Source organism: Vitis vinifera, chromosome 12 (genome assembly GCF_030704535.1).
Source record: "Vitis vinifera cultivar Pinot Noir 40024 chromosome 12, ASM3070453v1".
NCBI lineage: Eukaryota > Viridiplantae > Streptophyta > Magnoliopsida > Vitales > Vitaceae > Vitis > Vitis vinifera.
Genome location: NC_081816.1, coordinates 12,867,815 through 12,881,813, shown reverse-complemented (window position 1 = coordinate 12,881,813; position 13,999 = coordinate 12,867,815). Strand labels below are relative to the sequence as shown.

General features: G+C 33.1%; 1 protein-coding gene across 3 annotated transcripts; it reads right to left on the bottom strand.

The window, feature by feature from the left end:
- Positions 1 to 1,874: 1,874 nt before the first annotated feature.
- Positions 1,875 to 7,240, bottom strand: LOC100249189 (uncharacterized). Of its 3 annotated transcripts, XM_019217608.2 has the most exons (3): positions 6,942 to 7,240; positions 6,679 to 6,695; positions 1,875 to 4,297 (listed from the first exon to the last, which is right to left on the bottom strand). In XM_019217608.2, exon 3 carries the CDS (start codon positions 3,946 to 3,948, stop codon positions 1,987 to 1,989), a length of 1,962 nt encoding a protein of 653 aa, XP_019073153.1. In that variant the 5' UTR covers positions 3,949 to 4,297; positions 6,679 to 6,695; positions 6,942 to 7,240; the 3' UTR covers positions 1,875 to 1,986. The 3 variants fall into 3 exon arrangements, with proteins under 3 accessions (XP_019073153.1, XP_059597046.1, XP_002271060.2); XM_059741063.1 differs by having other exon boundaries at positions 1,875 to 6,695; XM_002271024.5 differs by lacking the exon at positions 6,679 to 6,695.
- Positions 7,241 to 13,999: the final 6,759 nt, after the last annotated feature.

Here is a 13,999-nt window from a genome sequence, read left to right as displayed (position 1 = left end):
TGATTGAATCTTCTATGAAAATCATTTTCTCATCATAATTTTTCTTATTTAAATGGTGCATTGCATGGATTTATTGTTAGTGTAGATCTGTTCTCTTAGATGATGTACATATAGTAAATTCACTTTACAATATTTTTACTATCTTTTATTCTATTATAATATAATATAATTTTTTTTGGCATGTCATTGACTAAAAAGAATTTAATATAAAGATTAAGGGTGTGTTTGGAAAATGGGAAATGGAAAATGGAATGAAATTTTCATCAGTAATAGTTGTTAAAAGAATTCAAAGAAAAACCCAAAAGGGGAAATGGATTATATAAGTTTCTCCAAGGAGGGGAAATTGTTGGTTGACAGAGCAAACAGGGTCTGATTGGGAATGATCTGTGTGTCTAGTCCAAGCGTTTTGTCTCATTCAACTCCTCACAAAATGGTTAAGTTCCTTAAAATTTTCTATGTCCATTGTTGCCTCAAAGCTCTATAATCTATATAAGCCCCTAACGCCCATCCAAAACCCCACTGGTTTCAATCTCCATTCATCTCTATTCTCACCTTCTTCAACCTTTCTCTCACTCACAGAGGGAAAGCTTGAAGAAACATGTAACATATATTTCATTTCTTCTCAAGGGTGTATCAAATCAAATATGGGAGCTTGTGCAAGTGCACCAAAGGGCCTCAAAGCTGAGTTTCATGCCGCTGCGGCCCCAGCATGGGCACCGGCACCTTTGCCAGAAAAAGTAGAGGCAAAGGTTGAAGAAGTAGAAGAGAAGAAGGCTGATGGAGATGGTAAAGAGAAGGTGATGGATGAGAATAGTAACAATAACACTAGTAAGAATGATATTGAAATTGGAAATGGCAGCAAGCAGCCCCACCAATCTCTTGGCTCCTTGCTTCATGGGGTAATAATAATGATAATTATCATAATATTGTTTATTATTATCCCCCTACTAATTTTTTGGTTTATAAAATTTGATGGGTACCCATCTTATTATATTTAGGCTCCAATTGAAAATGATTCTTGTAATAATAACATCATTGGCCTCTAAAATTTTTCCTGATAGATAATGCCTTTGTTAAAAACCTTTTTGTTAATGAAAAATCTGTTAGTATTTGAATATCTAGGATGTAATGGCAGGGTGAGGAAATGAAAGAAATAAAAGAAAAGGTAGAGAGCATGGAAACAGGAGTCATTCCATCATAGGAGAAGGTGGAAGAGGCAGAGGCAGAGGCAGCTGAGAAAAGTGCAGAAGTAGCACTAGTTGTTGATGCCCAAGAATCTGAGATGTCTGAGGAGAAGAAGCAAAGAACTGAAGAAGGATAATTTATGATTTTATTTATTTTCTGCTAATCAATCTACATGTTTCTAATTTCAAGTCATCTGTTCCTAGATTGTGCATGATCACCAGCACAAGTGTTTGGTCTTAAATTATTATAGTACACTAGGTGAGGTGAGTAAGGTGTTGAATCTACAAGGAAGGAAGAAATAGGGAGTTAGATTAGTTTAAGTGATTTTTGAATCATTCTGAATGATGAATAAATTTTGAGTTTAATCATCATTTGAAATTTAGGATTTGGTATATTATTGGCCACCAGAAAACTCGAGAACTAGCTCTCAGGTTCTGAAAATCTGCAAGAGCGCTTGAGCAGTGGGATTAGCGCTCGAGCACCTTGATCGATCGAGCGGTGCATCCAGCACGTCAACTAATCGAGCAGTGCATCCAACTTTCCATTGCCTCTCTACATGTGCTTTGCATGATCACATGTAAAACAAACCCACAAAAACACAAGCCTCCCCCAGGGAGTGTATATTGTGTAAGGGTGTGTTTTCCATGGCAAAATCACTTCTTGAGGTGAAATACACCAAGTATCATCAATAACACAAACTAAATACACCTATCATCTGTTATTCATTCAACAAACACCAAATCTTATGGACAATTCCAACATTGAAAATTCCCCTACTCCCAAAATATACAAATACAAATTTCAGACCTCATTGCACGCATTCTTCAGATTCCCACCCAGCATTGACATGAGGCCGCCACCATGGACCCTTCCCTCAGGGATCATCATCATCATCATGTTGAAGCTCTTGCCCCCAGCAGTGTTGTTGCTGCTGCTGCCACCAATGCCCCCACCATGGCTTGCTTCCTCTTGCCTCTCAGCACTCACCAACCTTGAATAAGATGATGAGGACTTCATTGATAGAGGAACCAATACCTGAGGGGGTATGAGTTGCTGCTGTCGTCTTTTAGAAGCCTTTTCCAGTGAGTTGATGCAGTCTGAGATGACGCTCACTCCTGATGAGGAATTGTTGTCAAAGCTGCTTCCACCAGTTGAGGTAGCAGTAGGTACGAGCCCATGGAAGAGTCCTGGTCCTATCATACCTCCTTTCTTTGTCTCCCGCTCCTGAACCAGGCTACTGTGTGCAGCACATAGCCCACTCTTTCCCCTTGCAAATTTCTCACATTTTCCTTCTCCCCAGCTGCATCGCTTTCCCCCACCATGAGCTTTGCAGAAGTCTGTGCTACCTTGGGCACTCTTTCCACAGTTTTCAAACTTGCACCGCTTCCCTCCACCATGCTTAACACAACAATCAGTGCGGCCACGTGCACTCTTGGTGCAGCCTGGAACGGAACATCTTTTTCCACCACCATGGGCAACACAAAAATTTGTGCCTCCGTGTACACTTTTTGGGCAGATCCCACCACCATCAAAGAGGCAGCGTTTTCCCCCACCATGCCCCTTGCAAAGCGGTGTGCTCCCTTCAGCACCTTTGGTGCATCCAGCAAATATGCAACGCTTCCCACCACCATGTGCCTTACAAAACATGGTGCTTCCTTGAGCACCCTTAGTACATCCCTGGTACTGGCAACGGCGTCCGCCTCCATGAGAAATGCATAATCCAGCCTGCCCCTCAGCACTTCGAGTACAGCCTTCTATCTTACACCTCTTCCCCCCACCATGCTTGATGCAAAGCCCTGACTTGCCTCGTGCAGCCTTGGTGCACCCTGCTGGATGCCCACACCGTCTGCCACCACCATGTGCTATGCAGAAGTTTGTCTTGCCTTCAGCACTTTTAGTGCATCCCAATTGCTGGCACCTCCTTCCTCCACCATGGGCCTTACAGTAGGCAGTTCGACTCTCAGCGCCCTTGTTGCATCCTGGTTTCTGGCATCTCTGTCCGCCCCCATGACCAATGCAAAGACCTGATGCCCCTCTTGCACCTTTTGTACAATCCATAAACTTGCATTTCTTAGGATTGTTGTTCCTATGATCTGAAGAAGTCACAGCAGTTGCTGACTCAGAGATAGTGCCTGTTGAGTAATCTGTGGTAGCAGACGGTTCAGGACTCAGTTGAGAAAGATGATGATGGGATTTGGTTCCCAGTTCAAAAAGTTCTTGTGTCTGCATGGAAACTTTTCTGTCCATTCTTGGAGCCAAAAGAAGTGATGGCATATAGCCACCTGATTTCTTTGCTGAAGTGGAACCCTCATCAACAACAGGAATCAAAACTCGGTTGTCATCATCAGACACCTGGTTAGGGTGACAAGATGAATTCACATCAGTCTGGACTGAAACTGAACAATCAAGCCCTAAAAACTCCCCAACACCTCCAGAAGGGCCAAGTTTTAGGATTGAATCAACCTCAGATGGCAAACGCTTTGGGTACATGGTAGCCGATCCTTTGCTCTTATTAACATCAACATGGTAATAATCATCACAATATGTATTCGGTGTTGGCCCCAAACCAAGTACCAACCTGCAGCCATCATCAGGAGGATTTGAAGGCTTAACACCAAGACTGTTTCGAGTATTCACAATTCTTGCTGTGTTGCTTCCTCCAAAGCCAAAGCAGTTCAAGCTTAAAGTAGTGTCACCAAAGTTGTCATTTTTTATGAACTCACAAGTATGAGAGAAAGAAGCACTCTTATTGTCAAGATCCATTTTCAGGGTGCTATGAGCTATAGCACAGAGGAATGAGAAGCCCAACTGGCAGTACAGTCTTAAACACACGCTACTAGGAAGCTCCAAACATCAAAACTTATTGAACAAGCAGAAAGGATTCCAATATGCTACCTCCACCACTTACAAATCCTGATGTGTCTGACCTATCCATTCTTACAAAATCAACACTAACAGCACATAGTTTATCACAGAAGCACTTAGATTCCAGAGTATCTGACAACGTTTCTAGGATAGAACCCTTTAATGAAGACGGTCAAGATAGACGAGCAGAGAAGATCCTTGGAGCGTCTTCTGCTCCTTTCTAAAATATCCTTTAGCTTCATTAACACTGACAAAGAAACAAAATGACACAAAAACCTTTAAATGGTATCGTAATCAAATTAGAGGAAAATGATATTATATCCACACATACAAAGAATGGTTAAAAATACAGCTACATGGACTTAACAAAAGTTTGTTGGGACTCCATTTATTAAATAATTGACATAACCTATGCTCCATTAGTCCAACTTAGAGAGTAGGAACCTAACACTGGTGGGAGTGCCAGATTCAACTATATCAAGAAATTAGAATTCAAGAAGGTGGTAGCATTTGAAACAATATTGTAGAACATAATTAAATTTGTAGACTATTTGATATTATATCTCATCAATCATAGCATATATGTTATGCATCTAAAAAAGTCTTAGCACATGTTTGGTACACAGAATAGTGCCACACCAAAAAAATGTTAGCACTGAAAGCATTTTAAAATTTTCACATTTTTTAATTATCCTTAATGGAGACCAATTTATCTTAAGTTTAACTTTTTCCCTTCCTTTACCTTGCCAATTTATTGAATTAATAAAAATAAATGGTTCATTTTTATGCATTTATATTTTTTACTAAAAAGAAATTGATGGTATATAAAAGTTTATCTATATTTTTTATTTAATTCATTTAAAAATTAAAAATTAACTCTAACACACATGCACACTCTATATATATATTTCCAAAGCAGGAGACTACTCCCAAGGAATTCAGGTGTCTGATACCTCGTCCATCTAAAAAAATTCCATGCACTATTGACAGAAAAGCCATAACAATTACTTAAGCCTAACATATCATCAGGGTTTTTTTTTTTTTTTTTTTTAACTGCTTCTAACTTCCAGAATCTAAAGAGCCAAACCAATATTGAATTTCCAGAAGACTAAGTCATGTTTGTGAGACAAGTAGAACTACTAAATTCTCTACATGCTTCTCACTTTTGCCCACCATATCTTCATTCCAATGTTTTCTTCAGGAACTAAGAGAATAAATTCAAATATGAAGATGCCTAATAAGAACTACTCTCCGGTAGTCCCTATAGTTGCCCTATGTCAAAGAGTCAACCACATGGCCAACCTGAAGAACTCTAACTTAAATAATACAGACTTAATTTCGATGCCTGCTCATTCCATCCTGTACCCTCTTCATTTAACAGAATTTACATGATAGATTGTATTATCAGGAAATCATTAGGTATCTAGATATGAAAAGTTCACAATATTCTATCTAACCTAGAATCCAAGCTTCAAATCAAAGAAAAAAATTGATATTGTAACAACAATAACAAAAAGAAGAAAGCCAATGAAACTAATGATTTTGACAGTATCAAACATAAACAAAGAGCTGGGGAATAACTCAAGGGCTAGAAAATATTTAAGTTAACAAAATGAGGTAAACTGACTCTTCTACGCATAACATGAGAAAACAACCTTATAATATTATCTACATCCAACAAATTTCTTGCAAATTCTCCTATATATATAAAGATGGAAGAGTGGGAAAGGATTGGGGTGGAGATATGGGAGGTTCCAAGGTTGAGTCCCCAATAGGGACGAAAAGAGATAACTGAAAATGCTTACTATCTACATGTTAGTAACAACATCCAAGCTCCATTAAACTTCCTCCAATAAACTCTAGCAAGTGAGATATTTTCACAACGAAAAGAACAATAGTGCTACAAGAACAAAGAAAATAGAGATAAGCATCATACATGCTTAATCTTATTTGATAATTTATATAAGTTAAAACAAAATTTCATTCACCACAATAAAGTGGGACAAGACATCTACATAAAGAAACAGTAGTTATATTGCTCCAACAAAATTCCCTCAATTCCCTAAGTAGATCTAATAAAACTAGACTGGGTATATCATTATTAAATATTCAACCAAAAACACAACATTTCATTTAGCAGGAGACCTATGGGACATGCTGAATGAAATCTGTTCAACCTTCAAAGTTAAGACTATTTATAGATGCATATAAAAAGCCTTAAGCAAATGACAAATAAGTTCAAAGCAAATTCACAAGAGGACAAAGCAAATGCCATTGAAAATTCCACCACAAGGTAGAAGAAAGATCTCAAGTTTACAACTTTCAGACAAATCACTTCTGGACATTAACTCCAAAACCACATAGAATCATGGAAAACCCAAATCAAATTAAACACCCCCATCTAAGATCTGCACACAAAACACCAAATAAACCACAAGAAGAGGGGGGTGGGAAAGAAAAGCATGAGTTAAAATTCCTAGATTTGTACCAAAAAATAAATAAACTCATCACATAACAATATAATTGGAAGACAATCCAATAAAGAACACGACCAGATCAGGGTACCAACTGCAAAAATTTCAAAAATAAAAATAAAATAAAATAAAAAAACCAGCAATCCCAACTCACAAATTCTTCAATTGTTCCTGTAAGATTGACATACCCAGATAGAAATTATCAGAATAACTGAACAAATTAGCTTCAGAAAAGTGCAAAATCCAAAAATTAAAAACACCCCAACAAACGCCAATACCAGTTCTTCAATTACTCCTATAAAGATTAGCATACTCAACAAGAAATTACCACAATAATTATAAAGGAACTTTCAAAAGGTAGAAAATCCCAAAAAGAAAAAAATTAAACAAAAGGAAGAGAAAAGAAAGTTGAAATACCGTGGTGGGAATTTAGAGGAAATTTCGAAAAAGGTGACAAATCAGGGAGGCGATTGAAGACATCCTCAAACACCAGGGAGAGAGAATGTATGACAGAGGCAGGGAGAGATGCGAAGAAGTAAGTTGAGAAAGTGAATAAACTCACTTTCAGATTATTCGGGCACCCCCTCAAAGGGGCGCTCCTGAGCTGTGAGATACCGTTAGTACCCTCATCGCCAGAACGGGCACAACTGGTAGGACAAGGTAGGGAGCTTCGACTTCGACAATGCTACTTTTTATTGAAAGAGACATGGTCTGAAATGTCGAACTGCCCTGGCTTGGATGGTGGAGTTATGAGGTGGGAAGGGGTAGTTGTGCCATTTGGTGGATTTTTATAAGATTTGTCGCCCTCCAAGAATTAAAAAAATGGGAAGCGGAGAAATTAGTGGGAGAGGTGGAGTGGCGGTAGTAGGGGGTGCGCTTGAATCAATAAAGCGATATGTTTTTAGAACGGGGGTGAGCTCGGCTTGGCGGTGGCTTTGTTGGGTGAGCCGAGCTCCGAGCCACCGATACTGGCTCTCTTCTTCTCAAATTCTCATTGTTTGGTTTTTGTTTAGAGAAAATGTGATCATGCCCAAGATGCCCTTGTATCCAAGAGACTTTTCTCAATAGTACGGTAATTTAAAAAAGTTATTCTTAAATTATTATAGTAGAAGAAGTTATTACAAATATATGGTAGTTTTTGCCACCAAGGAGGGAGGGTGAATGGATAAATTTTTTTTAAAACCAAAATCGTCTTTTCAAATTTCAAAAGGCGATTTTAAAAAAATTTCAAAAGAGAAATCATCTCTTCAAGAGACGATTTCCCATTAAAAAAATTTAATATTTTTTTAAAAAAAATTCCAAATTAAAAAAAAAAATCCCCAAGACGATTTTCCATTAAAAAATTTAATATTTTCTTTTTAAAAAAAATCCAAATTATAAAAAAAAAAAAAAAAAATCCTTAACACAGACGAGTTCCCATGAAAAATACATATATTAAAAAAATCCCAAATTAAAAAAAAAAAAAAATCCTCAAGGGAACTTGTTTCTTCAAGAGACGAGTTCCCATGAAAAAAAAGTAATATTTCTTTTTTAAAAAATCCCAAATAAAAAATAATCCTCAAGGAACTCGTCTCTGAGTTCCCATAAAAAAAATTAATATTTTTTTTAAAAAAATCCTCAAAGGAACTCGTCTCTTCAAGAGACGAGTTCTCATGAAAAAAAATCCCAAATATTAAAAAAAAAAAAAAAAAAAAATCCTCAAGGGAACTAATCTCTTGAAGAGTGAGTTTCTATGAAAAAAAATTAATAATTTTTTTTAAAAAACTCAAATTAAAAAAAAAAAAATATATATATATATATATATATATATATCCTCAAGGGAACTTGTCTCTTCAAGAGATGAGTTCCCATGAAAAAAAATTAATTTTTTTTTTTAAAAATCCCAAATAAAAAAAAATCCTCAAGGGAAAAAAAATTAATATATTTTTTTTTAAAAAAATCTCAAATTAAAAAAAAAAAAAAAAAGAAAGCCTCAAGGGAACTCGTCTCTCCAAGAGACGAGTTCCCATGAAAAAAAAAAATTTAAATTAATATTTTTTTTTAAAAAAAATCCCAAATTATAAAAAAGGAAAAAAAAAAAAAACACACACACACACACACACAAAGCCTCAAGGGAACTCGTCTATTCAAGAGTCGAGTTCCCTTGAAAAAAAAAAATTCAAAAATTAATATTTTTCTTAAAAAAAATCCAAAAAAAAAAAAAAAACACAAAGCCTCAAGGAAACTCGTCTCTCAAAAAAAAAATCTCAAATTAAAAAAAAAAAAAAAAAAACCTCAAAGGAACTCGTCTCTTGAAGAGACGAGTTCCCATGAAAAAAAATTATAATTTTTTTTAAAAAAAAATCCCAAAAAAAAAAAAGAGACGAGTTCCCATGAAAAAATTAATATATATTTTTTTAAAATCCCAAATTATAAAATAAAAAAAAATTGGGAAATCGTCTCTTCAAGAGACGAAGAGACGATTTCCCATTAAAAAAAATTAATATTTTTTAAAAAAAAATTAATATTTTTAAAAAAAAAATTAATATTTTTTTAAAAAAAATCCCAAATTGTAAAAAAAAAAAAAAAATTGGGAAATTGTCTCTTCTTGAGGAATTTTTTTTTTTTTTTTATAATTTAGGATTTTTTTTAATGGGAAATCGTCTTCAAGAGACGATTGCCCTAAAGGATTTTTTTTTTTTTTTAATTTGGGATTTTTTTTCATGGGAACTCGTCTATTTGAGAGACGATTTCCCTTTTGAATTTTTATTTATTTTTTAAATGAAAATAAAATCGTCTTTTGAAAAGACGATTTTGGTTTAAAAAAAAATTTATCCATTCACCATCTCTCCTAGGTGGCAAAAACTACCATATATTTGTAATAATTTTTTTACTACAATAATTTAAGAATAATTTTTTTAAATTACCGTACTACTGAGAAAAGTCCAAGAACTCTGATACTACCTAGGGGTGTGACATTGACGGGTCGTGTTTATGTAGTGGCAAAACTAAATATTCTACTACATACTTCAACTCAAATTTATCATGAATAATAATCGGGTCAAAAATATAAATTTTAATAATATATTATTATTAAATAGATAACACATCGTATAACTTATTTAACTTATTTAATAATTACGCTTTTTTATTTGATAATTAAATTGAGTTTGGTTTTCTATATATTTATACAATTAATGTTTCAACCAAATATATTTATGACTTAATTGACCTATTTATTTAAAAAAAAAATTAAAATGAGTCAAATATGAGTACATGGTTTTAAAATATAATTAGGTTAATAGTGAGATTATTAAATGAATCGATTTAGGTTAAATTTGTGTTATGTAGGTTGATTAAAAAATTACCTATTTATTAAACGAGCTATGCAGGTTGATATGAATTTAACACAAACTCATTTATATTCAACCCAAATACTCGAAAAACATGTTGGATGCACTTTAAGGCTATAAGATTTCAAATTTGTGAACGAATACAACTCTAGTTTATTTAAAATTAGTTCACAATTGAAACTATATAGAGAAAAAGTTAATGAAGAAGACATGTTAGAGAAAACATTTATCTTTTCATGTCTCAAATATGCTCTTGCAACAACATTATCGACAATGTCGATTTACTAAACATTCAAAATTGATATCATGTCTTAGAGTCATTGAACAAAACAATAAGTTTTTGTTAAAAAATCATTATATCATCTAACTAGTTCAATGTCATTCCTTAAAACAAATTTCACCACATTTCATAGACATGGCCAAAGACATGGACAAGGACACTATCATGGGTGTGGAAAGAATAACTTACGACCGAGTAGAGGTCATAAAACATTCTAAAAATCAATAGAATAACCTTTACCATCAAAAGCAAAATAATGCAGTAGACGCATAAGAAAATGGTAAAGATGTACAAACCAAAAAGACTTACGAGAATGCATGTTATTGATGTGGGATGAAAGGGCACTAAACCTGTATCTATTGTATACCAAAACAGTTAGTTGACCTTTACAAGGCATCTATCAAGGCAAAAGGAAAAGAATTTGAAATGAACTTCGTTGATGACAATGAGAATGGATATAACCCACTTGGATGTTGTGGAATTTCTTTGAAGATTTGAGCAAAAAAAAAATTGATCATTAAATTAGAAAGGGAAATGTTGCTTTGATTATGCATCAAGTTTATTTTTTTCTATTTATTTTATATTATGTTATGCAAACACATAGTACTTCTAATATGCTATAAATCAAATGAAGATTTTGTTTAGCTAATTGTTCTACCACACCACATTCTCCAAGAAAAAAAAAAGAAAAAAAAAGATAAAATAAAAAAACCTTCTCTAACTTATCTTTACTCAATTCCAACGTTAATATCATATTAATCTATACAAATCTAATTCAAAGATTCGAAAGAACCATTGTTAGTTTACCCAATGGAATTATGTTAAATATCACTAAGTCCTTATACTTATGCATTGATGTGGGTCTTAGAGTCATTGAACAAAACGGTAAGTTTTTGTTAAAAATCCATTATACCATCTAACTAGTTCAATGTCATCCCTTAAAACGAATGTCACCATATTTCATAGATATGGGCAAGGACATGGACAAGGACACAATCGTGGGTGTGGAAAGAATAACATACAACCAAGTAGAGGTCATGAAACATTTTAAAAATCAATAGAATAACCTTTACCATCAAAAGCAAAACAATGCAGTAGACACATCAAAAAATGGTAATGATGTGTGAACCAAAAAGACTTACGAGAATGCATGTTATTGATGTGGGATGAAAGAGTACTAGACCTGTATCTATTGTATACCAAAACATTTAGTTGATCTTTACGAAGCCTCTTTCAAGGCAAAAGGAAGAGAATTTGAAATGAACTTCATTGATGACAATGAGACAATGGATATAACCCACTTGGATGTTGTGGAATTTCTTTGAAGATTTGAGCAAAAAAAATGATCATTAAATTAGAAAGGGGAATGTTGCTTTGATTATGCATCATGTTTATTTTTTCTATTTATTTCATATTATGTTATGCAAACACACATCACTTCTAATATGCTATAAAATCAAATGAAGATTTTGTTTCGCTAATTGTTCTACCACACCACATTCTTCAAGATAAAAAAAAAAATACCTCTCTAACTTATCTTTAGTCAAAGCCAATGTTAATATCATATTAATCTATACAAATCTAATTCAAAAATTTGGAAAAACCACCATTAGTTTACCCAATGGAACCATGTTAAATATCACTAAGGCCTTAATGAAATAAATAAAAATAAATAAATAAAGCTCAATTTTAAAGATATTCAACAAAATGGATATCATATTAGAACTATGAATGACAAAAATAAAGAGTATATTTACATTACTTCGGTCGTTTATCGACAAAAGTATATATTAGAGAAATTTTTTATTTCTCTTGTGGATTGTATTATACCGTCGTTAAACTCATTGAATCATATGTTGTGACGAACGAGAAGTTCTATCAATCAAACACATTTATACTTTAGCATAATTGAATTGATGACTCAGGGTCATCTATGATGCATTGAATAATAAAATACCTTCTTATGGGGACTCTTTGAAAAATCAAAATATTCTTGCACCTAATGATTATTGTTGTAAGGCATGCTTATAAGGCAAATTGATTATTAGACCATCATTTACCGAGATCATCTTAAAATCCCCAATTTTTTTAAAAAGACTTCATTGGGATCTACGTGGCTTCATTCACCCTTCTCATAAACCATTTCAATATTTTATTATCTTAATATGTATCTACTATATTTTCACATATTTGTTTTTTTTTTCTTCTTAGAATGTTGCCTTCACAAGGCTACTTGCTCAAATAATCGGCTTTATAACTCGTTTTCTATATTATCCTATCAAGACATTTTGTCTTGATGTAAGTGAATTTAAATCCCAAACATTATCTGATTATTGCATATCAATTGCAATTAACATTGACCATGTTATTGCTCATGTTCTTACAAAAATGGTTTAGTGAATGACTTATTAAATGACTTTAACCGATTGCTAGACCATTAGAGACATAATGTACATCTTCGATTTTTGTACTACATGTTATACTTTTATAAAGAAATTATTAATTTAAAAGCAAAGTGAGAGAGAGATAGAGGGTTTGTCTATTTGAACACATTCTTATTTTTTATTTTTAAAATTATAAAATAATAATATTTTTTTATATAAGGTATCAGAATTTTTAGAGACCCACTTTAAAAAGGAAATGATTTAATAATTTTTAAATTTATTAAAAATAATTTTCAAAGATATAAATAAATTTATATATTTTTATATTAAATTCTTTACTTTTAAATAGAAAATTTTAATTTTGAAAAAATAAAAAAATGAGAAGTGTATACAATGGGACACAATAGTCTTCATAACTTATCCACAACTTGTTCGGTTGAGCCATGGCTTGGCGAAGCCGCTTGCTTGGCTGCTGCCAAGTGCCAACTTGGAAACGGTGGAATCTGGAGAACACTTGGCGGCTTCTCATTCCCCAAAATTCACCCTTACATTTCTGGATTCCGGAATCTAATCTTACAAACCCAACGCCCAAACAAAACCTTTCTATTACAACCGCCTTAATATGTGTGCCTAGTCAACACCTTTCAAAATTAAATTAAAATTAATTTTCAACAATTAAATAAACTTTTTTTTCCTTCATATCATGACTTTTATTTTATTTTATTTTTTCCGTTATTGTTCTTGCGTGGCAGGTGACATGGCTCCACCCACATCAACTGTTTTTTTTTTTTTAATTATGTTTTTTCTTTAAATTTATAAATATTTTTTTTTATAATTTTATAAAAAAGAGTGATCTAATAATAACAATAATAATAATAATAATAATTTTCAAAATTAATTTGATAAATTTAGAGAAATATTTGCAATAAATTTTGAAAAAAAATGATATTTCAGTCTCTCTGTCTCACTTGCCACTTGTAATGAATAAAAAAATAATTATTTTTTCATTTAATAAATATATATATAACATGAGATAACAAAAAGAAAAATCTGATGTCCCTAAAACATGTGGAAAGGTCAGAAGGTGACGCAAGTGATGTCCATTGGAGATTTGGAAAACGAATGTGATGGAGCCCAAAAGTCTTACCAATTTTATAATAATAATACCAAAGAGCCATCAAATGAGTGGTCCAAATAAAAAGCACATATGAATATGTCTTTTAAGTATCCATGTGGGGCTTCTGCTGATGTGGGTTTTAGGTTATGGTTTGAATATATATATATAATATTATCAATTTTAAATATAATAACAAGTAAAAGCATGATTCTCAAGTATGCTTCCTAAAATAATGGTTGAACTCTTTTTAGAAAAGAAAAAAGAGTGTTTTTACTTGAAATATTTTTGGTGAAAGTGTTTTCTCTTGTTGGAGTTGTGTTTAAGTGTCCAAGTAAGATGAACTGATCCAATGTGATATAATA

Coding starts and splice junctions, on each gene's coding strand:
- LOC100249189 (XM_059741063.1), bottom strand. CDS start 3,948: ATGGATCTTGACAATAAGAGTGCTTCTTTCTCTCATACTTGTGAGTTC.